This window comes from Pan paniscus, chromosome 3 (genome assembly GCF_029289425.2).
Source record: "Pan paniscus chromosome 3, NHGRI_mPanPan1-v2.0_pri, whole genome shotgun sequence".
Taxonomy (NCBI): Eukaryota; Metazoa; Chordata; class Mammalia; order Primates; family Hominidae; genus Pan; species Pan paniscus.
Genome location: NC_073252.2, coordinates 188,576,812 through 188,592,444, shown reverse-complemented (window position 1 = coordinate 188,592,444; position 15,633 = coordinate 188,576,812). Strand labels below are relative to the sequence as shown.

Sequence of the window (15,633 nt, the reverse complement as noted above, 5' to 3'; positions counted from 1 at the left end):
TTCCAGCCCCCCATCTCTGCATATACCAAAATCCATGCTTACTCACGTTTCGCTGTCACCCCTCTGGAATCCACGTATACGAAAATTCCAAATATTAGTTGGGCATAGTGGCAAGCACCTGTAGTCTCAGCCACGTGGGAGGTTGAGGTAGGAGGATCGCTTCAGCCTGGAAGGTTGAGGCTGCAGTCAGCTGCGATAGCACTACTACACTCCAGCCTTGGACAACAGAGGGAGACCCTGTCTCAAAAAAAAACAAAATAAAACAGGTTAGAAATTGTAATCTAACCCTAACCCTAACCATAGTACTCATGTAATTTTGGGTGTCATGTGTGCATTAGGAATGCTACATTTGTGTTCCGACGCTGCAGTTGGAACCAGCAATGCAGCCCCCCGCCTCGGGAGAATCTCGGTGCGCAGGATTGAGAGAGGCTTTTGATTTCCCGTTTTCCACACTGAACCGTTCTAACTGGTCTCTGACCTTGATTATTCAGGGCTGCGACCGTGAAAGATTTTATTCACCGTCCATGCGGCCCCAAGTTGTCCCAAAGCCAGGCAGTGCCACCAACATCTCTGCTGAGAATGCTGCTCCGCCTTTACGGTGCCCCCCAGGTCTCTGCTGAGCAGAACACAGCTCCACCCTCGCAGTGCCCTCCGCCCACCCGCGTCTGACCTGAGAAGAACTCTGCTCCGCCTTCGCAGTACTCCCGAAGTCTGTGCAGAGGAGAACGCAGCTCCGCCCTGGCGATGCTCTCCGGGTCTGTGCTGAGGAGAACGCAAATGCGCCCTCGCAAAGAGGCGTGGCGCGCCGGCGCAGGCGCAGAGAGGGGCGGCGCGGCGGGCCGGCGCAGGCGCAGAGAGGGGCGGCGCGGCGGGCCCGCGCAGGGGCAGAGAGGGGCGGCACGGCGCGCCCGCGCAGGCGCAGAGAGGGGCGGCGCGGCGGGCCGGCGCAGGCGCAGAGAGGGGCGGCGCGGCGGGCCGGCGCAGTCGCAGAGAGGGGCGGGGCGGCGGGCCGGCGCAGGCGCAGAGAGGGGCGGCGCGGCGGGCCGGCGCAGGCGCAGAGAGGGGCGGGGCGGCGCGGCGGGCCCGCGCAGGCGCAGAGAGGGGCGGGGCGGCGCGGCGGGCCCGCGCAGGCGCAGAGAGGGGCGGCGCGGCGCTGTTGGGGAAACGCGGCGCAGGGCATAGAGGCACGCCGGCGCGTCCCCGGAGGGGAGAGGTCGCTGGGCGAGCTGGAGTGAGGCGCGGCGCAGGCGCAGGCGCAGAGACGCACGTCGCTGAGCTGACGGTGGCGGGGCGTGTTGCAGGCGCACAGTCGCACGCCGCCGGGCGGGGAGCGCGGGGGTGGCGCGGTGCAGGCGCAGAGACACGTCCCCGGCGGCGCGGCGCAGAGACGGGTGGAACCTGAGTAATCTGAACAGCCCGGTTCGGGCCCCCTCCTGCTTGCACCCGGGCAGTACAGGACCCGCTTGCCCACGGTGCTGTGCCATTGCGCCCCCTGCTGGCGACTAGGGCAACTGCAGGGCCCTCTTGCTTGCAGTATAGTGGCGGCACGCCGCCTGCTGGCAGCTAGGGACATTGCAGGGCCCTCTTGCTCACATTGTAGTGGCAGCACACCCGCCTGCTGGCAGCTGGGGACACTGCCGGGCCCTCTTGCTCCAAGTGTAGTGGCGGCTGGCTCCCCTGCTGGCAGCTGGGGACACTGCCGGGCCCTCTTCCTTGCAGTGTAGTCAGGGGACGCCCTCTTCTGACCGCTGGGGGCACTACAGGATCCTCTTGCTCACAGTGTAGTGGCAGCACGCCCCCTGCTGGCAACCAGGGCACTGCACGGTCCTCTTGCTCATGGTGTGGTGCCCCTACGCCACCTCCTGGCAGCTAAGGACACTGCAGGGCCCTCTTGCTCACAGTGTAGTCGTCGTTCGCCCCCTGCTGGCAGCCAGTGACACTGCCAGGCCCTCTTGCTGGCATTGTCGTGGCTGCAAGCCACCTGCAGGCAGATGGGGACTAGGCAGTGCCCTCTTGCTCCCGGTGTGATGGCTGGCGTCCCCTACTGGCCGCCTCCTGCACCACTTAAAGTCAGAGCGCCAGTTATTAATCCCCATCAGTTCTGTAAATTAAAACTGAAAAGGAGCTATTACTGGGAAGAGCTGATGTCCCAGTTAACTTGGAAGAAAGATTTTCACCAAGAGGCAGTGCAAAGATGGAAGACAACTTCATTCAAAAGAAATACAGTGTAAAGAGCTTATTGTAGAAAAATAGGGAGGAGTGGGCTGATAGTGCATGAAAACACCCTAAGAGTCCTGTGCGGGGAATTTTATTTTGGACTTCACATTCCTGCCTCTGTCTCAAGTCTCCGCCTGTTTTCTTTGGTTCTCCTGCTACTGCCTTAGGTCCCCAACTTGCCCCACTTAGGCTTGTGGGACCTCCTTACTGTTGATTGAGGTACATGTGTGGTGATCAATCCGAATCCACACTGGCACCAGCCTCCTTCCCGCCATCCCAGGCAGGCTGACAGCAGTCACGTTTGTATCTACTGCACCTTCCTCTTTTGAATGTCTTTCTCTGCCCTAATCTGTACTTATGGTGCCAGGTTTCTCTTAAGAATGTCCCCTTTGTCCTTCTTATCTGCATGTAGCTAGCAATATTCTGACATTTTTATTGCAGAGTGAATGATGATTGGGGCATCTTAAGAGAAGTTCTAGGGTGTTTCTGCGTAGGTACCTCTTCTCCCTCCTAACCACAATTGACAAGTGCCCATCCACTCTAGCACTAGAGATGCTACTAATATGTGCATTTTTGGGGGTCCCTCCAGGTGAGCCTTCACAGACTTCCCCTTTTCCAGGAGCTCCCCCTCCTGTTCATGTCTAGCTATCTACTCTAACAGAGCCCACTATCCTCTGTCTTTCCCAAAAATAGTCAGGGAATGATTAATTGGAAACCATAAGAAATGATATGCATGTAGATGAAAACTTTACAACTTACACAAATAATCACTCAAAATCATCCTTACACTAAAAATGCAAAACTATACAATTTCTAGAAGAAACTACAGAAGAAAAGCTATGTGCCTTTGCGTCTGGTAATGAATTTTAACAAATGACACACAAGGTTGATATACACAGAAGAAATGACAATGTGGATTTCTTAATATTTACAGTTTATACTCTGGAAGAGACCTTGTTAAGAGAACCAAAAGACAAGCCACATATGGAAGAAAATATTTGCAAAATACAGATCTGAGAATTTGTATTCAAAATATATTAAAAATTGTTAAAACTAAACAATAAGTTAAACAGCTCAATTAAAAATGCACACAGATCTGAACAGACACCTCAACAAAGAAGATCTACAGATGGCAAGTACACTTACAAAAAGATGCTCAACATACTAGAGACCTGAAAACCATAAAAAGCACAGCTGGTCTATATATAAGACCAAATATAAGACCAAAATATGCCACCCCAAAATATAATGGTAGGAAACCAGAATATGCAACCCCAAAATATGTCCCTTTGGCTTAAGAATTATTCCAAGCTAATTATTTTGAAAAAAAAAAAGCTAACAAAGGAAGTTGTGAAAACACAGTAGAAATTACTTGTGTAAGGAAAATTTACATCTATAAAGGAAATAACCATTTAATAACCTTTGTAATAACCTTTGTAATAAACCATTGTAATAACCTTACAATCCAAAAATAACATTCCTAAGTATTTTGACAACTACTTTGATGTTATTTCCAATCAAAACCTACCATGAAACCCCGTCTCTACCAAAAATACAAAAATTAGATGGGCATGACGGCATCTGCCTGTAGTCCCAGGTAATCAGGAGGCTGAGGAGGGAGGATCGTTTGCACCCAGGAGGTAGAGGTTGCCATGAATACTTATGCTGAAGTGGCATATTTTGGGCTGACATAGTCTGATCCCCTTTGGCTACTATAAACATTTGTCTGCAGGTTTTTGAGCTACCTCTCTTGACACCAAGAAGAGAACGATAACTAAATCACTAAAGAGTCTTATCAATGGAGAATGCATGGACTTAAGTCTGTATAACGAACCTTACCCTTGTCTAATGTGCTTTTGCTAGTTAACTCCCCACTAATGCACCTCAAATCTTCTTTCTTTAAGTTGAAGACAGTATTTATGCTTGAACTGAAAGCCACCTGTTGGAGATTTACTCATTTTTCCCTGAGTATCTCCCATGTAACCATAAGGTATACATGTTTTTAAACTTTTCTGTTTTGCTCATTTTAATCTGTCAGTTTTTACAGAGCATCCCATCTAAGAATTCCGAAAACAAAAAATTATTTTTCCTCCCCTATTACAAATTGGGCATTTTTTCCAAAGCTAAACAAGTCTCACCTTACAATCCAAAAATAACATTCCTAAGTATTTTGACAACTACTTTGATGTTATTTCCAATCAAAAGCTACCATGAAACCCCGTCTCTACCAAAAATACAAAAATTAGATGGGCATGACGGCATCTGCCTGTAGTCCCAGGTAATCAGGAGGCTGAGGAGGGAGGATCGTTTGCACCCAGGAGGTAGAGGTTGCCATGAGCTGAGATTGCACCTTTGCACTGCAGCCTGGATGACAGAGCCAGACCCTGTCTCAAAAAAAATTTTAAAGGAAAACTATAGCCATTATAGCTTATCAGATTCTAGTCTTGTTTCTTGTTTCTGGGCTATTTTTACCCCTTTGTAAACTGGATCCTGCCATCTGATGAATTTTGTCCCACAATGATACTTGGGGAACAAGAAGCCAAGTATTGTCTCTCCTACTAATGTATCCATTGTCAGTTAATTTGAAGGTCTCCAACCCTGGAACAAAGTTAGAAGAGGAAGGTTCTGCTCCCCAAAATGCATAACCAAATTGTGGTACATTCATGTAATGGAATACTATTTAGCCATAGAAAGGAACAAGCTATCAACTGACACAAAGACATGAGTGAATCTTGCATGCACATTGCTAAATGGAAGAAGACAGTCTGAGGAGGATACACACAATGTGATCTCATTTAATGAGACACTGGAGAAGGCAAACTATACAGATGGGAAGCCATTGGCTCCATGGGGTGGGGGTTTGAAGCATTCCATATGATACTTTAATAGTGGGATATCTGCCACAATGCATTTGTCGAAATATGCAGAATTTTACAGCCAAATGGTTAAAGCAAACTCTATTCAAATTAAATACAATTACTCAGGATGTGGAGTATCCCAGGACAGAATACATCATGTGAAAAAGAATTTATGCTACAAATTACTATGGTTTGGATGTGGTTTGTCCCCACAAAAACTCATGTTGAAATTTGACTCCCACTGTGTCAGTGTGGGGTGGTGGGGCCTAGTGGATGGTGTTTGGGTCGTGGGGATGGATCCCTCATGAATACATTAATGTCCTCCATGAGGGTGAGTGAGTTCTGTTCTCACAGGAATAGATAATTTCTGCAGGAGTAGGTAATTAAAAAGAGTCTGGCTTCCTTGGCTTCCCTCTTGCTTTCACTTCTGCTATGTGATCTCTGGGGCACCCCTTGCTCCCCTTCCACTTTCCACCATGAGGTGAAAAAGACTGAGGCCCTGCCAGATGCAACTGCCCAATCTCAGACATTCCAGCCACCAGTATTGTGAACCAAATGAACCTTTTTTACTTATAAATTACGCAGCCTCAGGTATTCTGTTACAGAACCACGAAATGGACTAAGACACAAATGTAGGTAAAAACTCACTGAAGGTGTAGGGAAAATGGTGTTGACCTAAGTCACTTTGAAAAGGAACAGAATCTGTAGGCTGAAGGCACATGAACTATACTTCATCATTGGATTCCACTTTATAAAGTTCTTTCCAACAAAAGCAATTGTGAACAATTGTAAAACCACAGTGTCTGTATCTGGAATAAAACAATGACTTACATAAGTCACAGATGGTGGGAACCAGGTTTCTCACTGTTGAAGTGGGAGATTACAAATTAGCAAGGCAAGAAGGCTAGAATGATTCATGTGATAGTAGATCAGAGGTGGAGACATCAACGTAAACTTATGTTTAGTTTAATAAAGATACACACAGTTCTTCATAGAAAACTTTATAATTAGGTGTGTATAGGTAGGTTAGACACACACATATACTTCCTAGCATTGCCAATGAGGGACAAGATACAATGTGCTCATTCAGCAGCCAGATGTAAGTTTTCCTACCATTCTGAAAGGAATCAGGCTCTTTGAAGAAATGTCTGATACTAGAACTGGGACAGTAAATATAGGAGCCAGGATAATCTGGAAGTATCAGAAAGTAAGTAAGTACTAAAAAATTTAAAATATATCAAAGAAAAATAAGAGCCAATAAAAACAGCTACTGATGGCCAACACAGGAATGAATTGTGCAACATAATACTGTAGTGTTGAATAATAACTAAAGCTTAAAGTCATTATCTAGGTGTCTGTATTTGTATCCCTAGGTGAATAAGCAAATGGAGTTGCATAGAAATCTCCTTTGCAAAAGAATTCCAAATAATTGATGTAGACACTCAGCCACCAAGAAGGTGGAGCCAACTCCTCACTCCATAACTGTGGGCTCTGCATAGTGACTTGCTCCAAAAGAACACATGGACTCTAAACCCAAACCCGAACCCGAACCCCTAACCCCTAACCCTAACCCTACCCTAACCCAACCCTAACCCAACCCTAACCGTAACCCTAACCCTAGCCCGAGCCCTAGCCCTAATCCCTAAGCCCTAAGCCGTAAGCCTAACCCCAACCCCAACCCCAACCCCAACCCCAACCCTAACCCTAACCCTTCCTCAGCCTCTCAACCTGCTTGGGTTACAGGTATGAGCCCCGGTGCCTGGCCAAACATTCCATTTTATATGCATATGCTAGGAATGAATAATCTCTAAACCAAATTATGAAAATTCTACCTTAAAAAATACCAATAGCAATATTATACTTAGGAATAAATGGAATGAAATGACAAGACTTAGATGAGGGAAATTATAAGACATTACTTAAGGAAATTAAATTCCCAATAAATGTAAAAACTTATCTTATTTGTGGATTTGTAGACCACATTGTTAAGTTTCCCAAAGTACACGAAGCAATCCGTGGATTCAATGTTATTCCTACAAAAATCCCAAAGGCCTTGGGACAGAAGTGGATAAGCTGATCCTGATCACATCCCAATTTCAAATTTTATTACAAAGGAACAGTAATAAAAACAGTGGGATCCTCGCACAGGAATAAACAGAAATATCAACTGAATTGAATTGGGAGTCCAGACAGAAAACAATACCTCTATGCTCAACTGATTTTAGACAAGGTCCATTACCAGTAAATTGGGGAAAGAATCCTGTCCTCAACAAGTGATGTAAGGCAACTTGCTATCCACATAAAGGGAAATGAAATTGTATCCTTACCTCATACCACATAAAAAATTAAACTACAATGGCTCAAAGACCAAAATAGGTGAAAACTAAAAACTCTGGAAGAAAACATACAGTTAAGCATTCATGACCTTACATGTAGCAATAGTTTCTTACATCTGACACCAAAAGCACAGACCACAAAAGGAAAAATAAATCAATTTATTTCCTCAAAATTTACAACTTTTACGTCTCAGAAGACATGAAGAAAAAAGTTGAAAGACAAAATGTTATAATAGGAAAAACAACTGTCTTATAGTATACTCTCAACACTCAACACAGAACACTTCTGTTACCAGATACATCGGTTTTTTCCCCACACAGACCAAATCTTGGGTACCAGCTGGGTGTCCTACAGTGCAACCCAATTGTGACAGTAAATGGAGAAAGCATCAGACCCCACAGGCTAAGGACTCAGTCCTAGGAATACACGTCATGCCCCTTGTTGCTTGCAAATTTAAATGACAAACACAAGGATGGTAAAAAGAAAGTGACTTTATGCCAGAGCTTAGCTGAAGGGAACATACAGGCTCTTGCCTTAAGGGAAGCGCTTCCACTTTCTGGGCAGAAAGCAGGGCTTTCGGACTTGCCAGAATGGCATGCAGGGGATGAGGTGAGGAGGTGCAGGGTCTATGGGACATGCTCTGATGTTTTCTCCATTAGGTGATCTTGCTAGCACCACCATGGGCAGAGCCAGGTTGTAAATTGACTGTTGTCTGCTGCCAATCTCCTGGTGGGGGAGAGATATGGAAGTGCCAGTTTGTTTCAAGGTTTGGTCCCTGGAACTTTTAAGTTATCACACAGTTGGAAAAGTTTGCAGTATAGGAAGTGTCTGGTGGAGAGACAGTAAAGCTTATAATTGCATTCCTAAAGAGCTAAGTGCAGGAACAGCAAAATGGTAAAACTAATTCATTTCTTCTGTAAGAAAATATGGGTACTCCGTTACAAGACTGTAACCACTTAAGGTGCCAACCACAAACAGTGGGTTCCCAGGTTACCTTCTGTCTGACTTTGCTACAGATTGGAGGCTCCCACAACACCCTTATTGGGTTCAGCAATTTGCTACATCACATTGCACAACCCATGAACGCAGTGTACTTACTATTCCTGACTTATTACCAAGGATCTTTTAAACGCTACAAATGAAAAGCCAGAAAAAGAGATGCACAAGGTGAGGTATGTGGAAGGAATGCAGGCCTCCCATGCCCTCACCAGACATGATCCTCCCAGTATCTCCTGTGTTGGGAGAGCAACACAGATGCTCTCCCAACCCTGTCCTTTATTACACAGGCAAATTGGTTACGTCTGTGGCCATAGGTGATCAACTCAACCATCAGCACCTCTCCCCTTCACAGAGACGGGACGGGGGAAGAAATTTCAAATCCTCTAATGACAAGGTTGCTTCCCTTGGCAGCCAGCCCCACTGAGGCTATCCAGGTGCCCCCAGCCATCAATCATTTCATTAGCATACGAAAGACACATTACTTCGTACATTCCCGAGGCTTAGCGCTCTGTTTCAGGACACTGCAGCAGAGACCACACATTAACTCTTATTACGTTCCAACAACCTATAAAATGGAAGAAAATGTCGGCACATTAGATACTTCATCAGTGTCTGTTATCCAGAATGTATAAAGAACTTTTACAACTCCACAGCAAAGACAACCCAATCTAAAAATTGACAAAAGACTTTAATACACACTTCACCAACAAGCACATGAAAAGATGCTTAACATCATTACCATAATTAAAACCATGAAGAGATAACCCTTAACTCACACAAGAATAGTTATACTAAAAAATAACAAGTGTTGACAAAGATGTGCAGAAACTTGAACTCTTAAACACTGCTTGTGACAATATGTGACAATAAGTGACAAAATGGTGCAGCCTACGTGTAAAATAATTTGATGTTTCTTCATAAAGTTACAAATAGATTTACCATATGACTCAATGATTCCATTCCTAGGTATATACCCCAAAGACCTGAAAACAGCTGTTCAAACAAAAACCTGTGTGCTCTTTAAATGTGTCAAGGTCATAAATATGAAGGAAAGTCTGGGAAACAGTTCCAGGAAAAGAAAACTGGATCCGAATGAAAAAAAAAAAAAACACATTATACTCCCAAGTGTGGCACGAGGTAAAAGTGAAGTGAGTTTGTGGACTGAATTATCATGTAGGAACAACGCTGATTTCCTGATCTAGGGGTTATGTGGTAGTTACCTGGGAGAGTGTCCATGCTTTCAGTGCAATATACCAGAGTATTTTGTGCGACACTGCAAATCTGGTACGGCAATAACTGTTGGGGAATCTAAGGGAAGAAAAAGTTGTATTTTGTACTACTACGGGAAGTTGCTTAGAAATATGACATTATTGGAAAGTAAGTTACTTTTTAAAACAACCATGTCAATACCATGCCAGCAAAGCAGACACATCATCAAAATCCATTACAGAGGCTATAGTTCAGCCAAAGCTGTAAAACCCTTAAAAAAGCCTCAATGTCAACAGGGTCCACTTACTAGATATTATTCTATATATTAGTATTAGAGGCAATTGTGTCAATATATTAGTGTTAGGGCATGGTATGGACATTTAGATTAGTGTTAGGGAATGGTGTGGATATTGTATTGGTGTTGGGAAATGGTGCAGATATTACATTACTGTTAGGGCATGGTGTGGATATTATTACATTAGTATTAGAAGAGATGGTGTGGATTAGATGAGTATTAGGGCATGGTGTGGATATTATTACATTAGTATTAGAAGGGATGGTGTGGATTAGATGAGTGGTAGGGCATGGTGTGGATATTATTACATTAGTATTGGAAGCGATGGTGTGGACTAGATCAGTGATAGGGCATGATGTGGATATTACTAAATTAGTACTGGAAGTGATGGTGTGGATTAGATCACCGATAGGGCATGGTGTGGATACTATTACATTAGTATTAGAAGCGATCGTGTGCATTAGATCAGTGATAGGTCATGGTGTGGATATTATTGCATTAGTATTAGAATGGATGGTGTGGATTAGATGAGTGGTAGGGCATGGTGTGGATATTACTACATTAGTATTAGAAGCCATGGTGTGGATTAGATCAGTGTTAGGGCATGCTGTGGATATTATTACATTAGTATTAGAAGCGATGGTGTGCATTAGATCAGTGATAGGGCATGGTGTGGACATTATTACATTAGTATTAGAAGGGATGGTGTGGATTAGATGAGTGGTAGGGCATGGTGTGGATATTATTACATTACTATTGGAAGCGATGGTGTGCATTAGATCAGTGATAGGGCATGATGTGGATATTATTACATTAGTAATAGAAGTGATGGTGTGATTAGATCAGTGATAGGGCAGGTGTGGTTATTATTACATTAGTATTAGAAGGGATGGTGTGGATTAGATGAGTGGTAGGGCATGGTGTGGATATTATTACATTGCTATTGGAAGTGATGGTGTGGATTAGATCAGTGATAGGGCATGGTGTGGATATTATTACATTAGCATTGGAAGCGATGGTGTGGACTAGATCAGTGATAGGGCATGATGTAGATATTACTACATTAGTATTGGAAGCGATGGTGTGGATTAGATCAGTGATAGGGCATGGTGTGGATATTATTACATTAGTATTGGAAGCGATGGTGTGGATTAGATCAGTGACAGGGCATGGAGTGCATATTATTACATTAGTATCAGAAGGGATGGTGTGGATTTGATGAGTGGAAGGGCATGGTGTGGATATTATTACATTAGTATTGGAAGTGATGGTATGGATTAGATCAGTGATAGGGCATGGTGTGGATATTATTACATTAGTATTGGAAGCGATGGTGTGGACTAGATCAGTGATAGGGCATGATGTGGATATTACTACATTGGTATTGGAAGCGATGGCGTGGATTAGATCAGTGATAGGACATGGTGTGGATATTATTACATTAGTATTGGAAGCGATGGTGTGGATTAAATCAGTGATAGGGCATGGTGTGGATATTATTCCATTAGTATTAGAAGTGATGGTGTGGACTAGATCAGTGATAGTGCATGGTGTGGATATTATTACATTAGTATTAGAAGCGATGGTGTGGACTAGATCAGTGATAGGGAATGATGTGGATATTATTACATTAGTATTGGAAGCGATGGTGTGGACTAGATCAGTGATAGGGCATGGTGTGGATATTATTACATTAGTATTGGCAGCGATGGTGTGGACTAGATCAGTGATAGGGCATGGTGTGCATATTATTACATTAGTATTACAAGCGATGGTGTGGATTAGATGAGTGTTAGGGCATGCTGTGGATATTATTACATTAGTATTAGAAGTGATGGGGTGGACAAGATAAGTGATAGGGCATGGTGTGGATATCATTACATTAGCTTTGGAAGCGATGGTGTGGACTAGATAAGTGATAGGGCATGATGTGTATATTATTACATTAGTATTGGAAGCGATGGTGTGGATTAGATGAGTGTTAGGGCATGATATGGATACTATAACATTAGTATTGCAAGCGATGGTGTGGATTAGATCAGTGATAGGGCATGGTGTGCATATTATTACATTAGTATTATAAGCGATGGTGAGGACTAGATCATTAATAGGGCATGGTGTGGATATTATTAGTATTGGAAGCGATGGTGTGGACTAGATCAGTGATAGGGCATGGTGTGTATATTATTACATTAGTATTGGAAGCGATGGTGTGGATTAGATGAGTGTTAGGGCATGGTGTGGATATTATTACATTAGTATTGGAAGCGATGGTGTTGATTAGATCAGTGATAGCGCAAGGTGTGGATATTATTACAAAAGTATTGGAAGTGATGGTGTGGATTAGATCAGTGATAGGGCATGGTGTGGATATTATTACATAAGTATTAGAAGCAATGGTGTGCAATAGATCAGTGATAGGTCATGGTGTGGATATTATTACATTAATATTAGAAGAGATGGTGTGCATTAGATCAGTGGTAGGGCATGGTGTGGACATTATTACATTAGTATGAGAAGGGATGGTGTGGATTAGATGAGTGGTAGGGCATGGTGTGGATATTATTACATTAGTATCGGAAGTGATGGTGTGGATTAGATCAGTGATAGGGCATGGTGTGGATATTATTACATTAGTATTGGAAGCGATGGTGTGGACTACATCAGTGATAGAGCATGATGTGGATACTACTACATTGGTATTGGAAGTGGTAGTGTGGATTAGGTCAGTGATAGGGCATGGTGTGGATATTATTACATTAGTATTGGAAGCGATGGTGTGGATTAGATCAGTGATAGGGCATGGTGTGGATATTATTACATTAGTATTAGAAGGGATGGTGTGGATTAGATGAGTGTTAGGGCATGCTGTGGATATTATTACATTAGTAGTGGAAACGATGGTGTGGATTACATCAATGATAGGGCATGGTGTGCATATTATTACATTAGTATTAGAAGAGATGGTGTGGACTAGATCACTGATAGGGCATGGTGTGGATATTATTACATTAGTATTGGAAGCGATGGTGTGGACTAGATCAGTGATAGGGCACGGTGTAGATATTATTACATTAGTATTAGAAGCGATGGTGTGGACTAGATCAGTGATAGGGCATGCTGTGGATATTATTACATTAGTATTACAAGCGATGGTGTGGACTAGATCAGTGATAGGGCATGCTGTGGATATTATTACACTAGTATTGGAAGCGATGGTGTGGAATAGATCAGTGATAGGACATGATGTGGATATTATTACATTAGTATTGGAAGCGATGGTGTGGATTAGATGAGTGTTATGGCATGGTGTGGATATTATTACATTAGTATTGGAAGCGATGGTGTTGATTAGATCAGAGATAGGGCATGGTGTGGATATTATTACATTAGTATTGGAAGCGATGGTGTGGATTAGATCAGAGTTAGGGCATGGTGTGGATATTATTACGTTAGTATTAGAAGTGATGGTGTGGATTAGATGAGTGTTAGGGCATGCTGTGGATATTATTACATTAGTATTAGAAACAATGGTGTGGACTAGATCAGTGATAAGGCATGGTGTGGATATTATTACATTAGTATTGGAAGCGATGGTGTCGACTAGATCAGTGACAGGGCATGGTGTGGGTATTACTACATTAGTATTGGAAGCAATGGTGTGGATTAGATCAGTGTTAGGGCATGGCGTGGATATTATTACGTTAGTATTAGAAGCGATGGTGTGGATTAGATGAGTGTTATGGCATGCTGTGGATATTATTACATTAGTATTAAAAACAATGGTATGGACTAGATCAGTGATAGGGCATGGTATGGATATTATTACTTTAGTATTAGAAGCAATGGTGTGGACTAGATCAGTGATAGGGCATGATGTGGATATTACTACATTTGTATTGGAAGCGATGGTGTGGACTAGATCAGTGATAGGGCATGGCGTGGATATTATTACATTAGTATTGGAAGCGATGGTGTGGATTAGATGAGTGTTAGGGCATGGTGTGGATATTATTACATTAGTATTAGAAGCGATGGTGTGCATTAGATCAGTGACAGGTCATGATGTGGATATTATTACATCAGTATTAGAAGGGATGGTGTGGATTAGATGAGTGGTAGGGCATGGTGTGGATATCACTACATTAGTATTAGAGGTGATGGTGTGGATTAGATCAGTGTTAGGGCATGGTATGGATATTATTACATTAGTATTAGAAGCGATGGTGTGCATTAGATCAGTGATAGGGCATGGTGTGGATATTATTACATTAGTATTAGAAGGGATGGTGTGGATTAGATGAGTGTTAGGGCATGGTGTGGATATTATTACATTAGTATTGGAAGCGATGGTGTGGATTAGATGAGTGTTAGGGCATGGTGTGGATATTATTACATTAGTATTAGAAGTGATGGTGTGCATTAGATCAGTGATAGGGCATGATGCGGATATTATTACGTTAGTATTGGAAGCGATGGTGTGCATTAGATCAGTGATAGGGCATGGTGTGGATATTATTACATTAGTATTAGAAGGGATGGTGTGGATTAGATGAGTGTTAGGGCATGCTGTGGATATTATTACATTAGTATTAGAAACAATGGTGTGGACTAGATCAGTGATAAGGCATGGTGTGGATATTATTACATTAGTATTGGAAGCGATGGTGTCGACTAGATCAGTGATAGGGCATGGTGTGGGTATTACTACATTAGTATTGGAAGCAATGGTGTGGATTAGATCAGTGTTAGGGCATGGTGTGGATATTATTACGTTAGTATTAGAAGCGATGGTGTGGATTAGATGAGTGTTATGGCATGCTGTGGATATTATTACATTAGTATTAAAAACGATGGTATGGACTAGATCAGTGATAGGGCATGCTGTGGATATTATTACTTTAGTATTAGAAGCAATGGTGGGGACTAGATCAGTGATAGGGCATGGTGTGGATATTACTACATTAGTATTGGAAGCGATGGTGTGGAATAGATCAGTGATAGGGCATGGTGTGGATATTACTACATTAGTATTGGAAGCGATGGTGTGGACTAGATCAGTGATAGGGCATGATGTGGATATTACTACATTTGTATTGGAAGCGATGGTGTGGACTAGATCAGTCATAGGGCATGGCGTGGATATTATTACATTAGTATTGGAAGCGATGGTGTGGATTAGATGAGTGTTAGGGCATGGTGTGGATATTATTACATCAGTATTGGAAGCGATGGTGTTGATTAGATCAGTGATAGCGCAAGGTGTGGATATTATTACATTAGTATTGGAAGTGATGGTGTGGATTAGATCAGTGATAGGTCATGGTGTGGATATTATTACATTAGTATTAGAAGCGATGGTGTGCATTAGATCCATGACAGGTCATGATGTGGATATTATTACATCAGTATTAGAAGGGATGGTGTGGATTAGATGAGTGGTAGGGCATGGTGTGGATATCACTACATTAGTATTAGAGGCGATGGTGTGGATTAGATCAGTGTTAGGGCATGGTATGGATATTATTACATTAGTATTAGAAGCGATGTTGTGCATTAGATCAGTGATAGGGCATGGTGTGGATATTATTACATTAGTATTAGAAGCGATGGTGTGGATTAGATGAGTGTTAGGGCATGGTGTGGATATTATTATATTAGTATTGGAAGCGATGGTGTGGATTAGATGAGTGTTAGGGCATGGTGTGGATATTATTA

General features: G+C 42.9%; 1 protein-coding gene across 1 annotated transcript in view; it reads right to left on the bottom strand.

The window, feature by feature from the left end:
• Positions 1-7,551: 7,551 nt before the first annotated feature.
• LOC129393699 (putative protein FAM157A) overlaps positions 7,552-15,633 on the bottom strand; it is a 47,672-nt gene continuing 39,590 nt past the window's right edge. Inside the window, exon 4 of the mRNA XM_063604061.1 lies at positions 7,552-8,976. Coding sequence (XP_063460131.1) covers positions 8,912-8,976 — 65 coding nt within the window. The 3' untranslated portion in view covers positions 7,552-8,911. The remainder of the gene's footprint in view (positions 8,977-15,633) is intronic.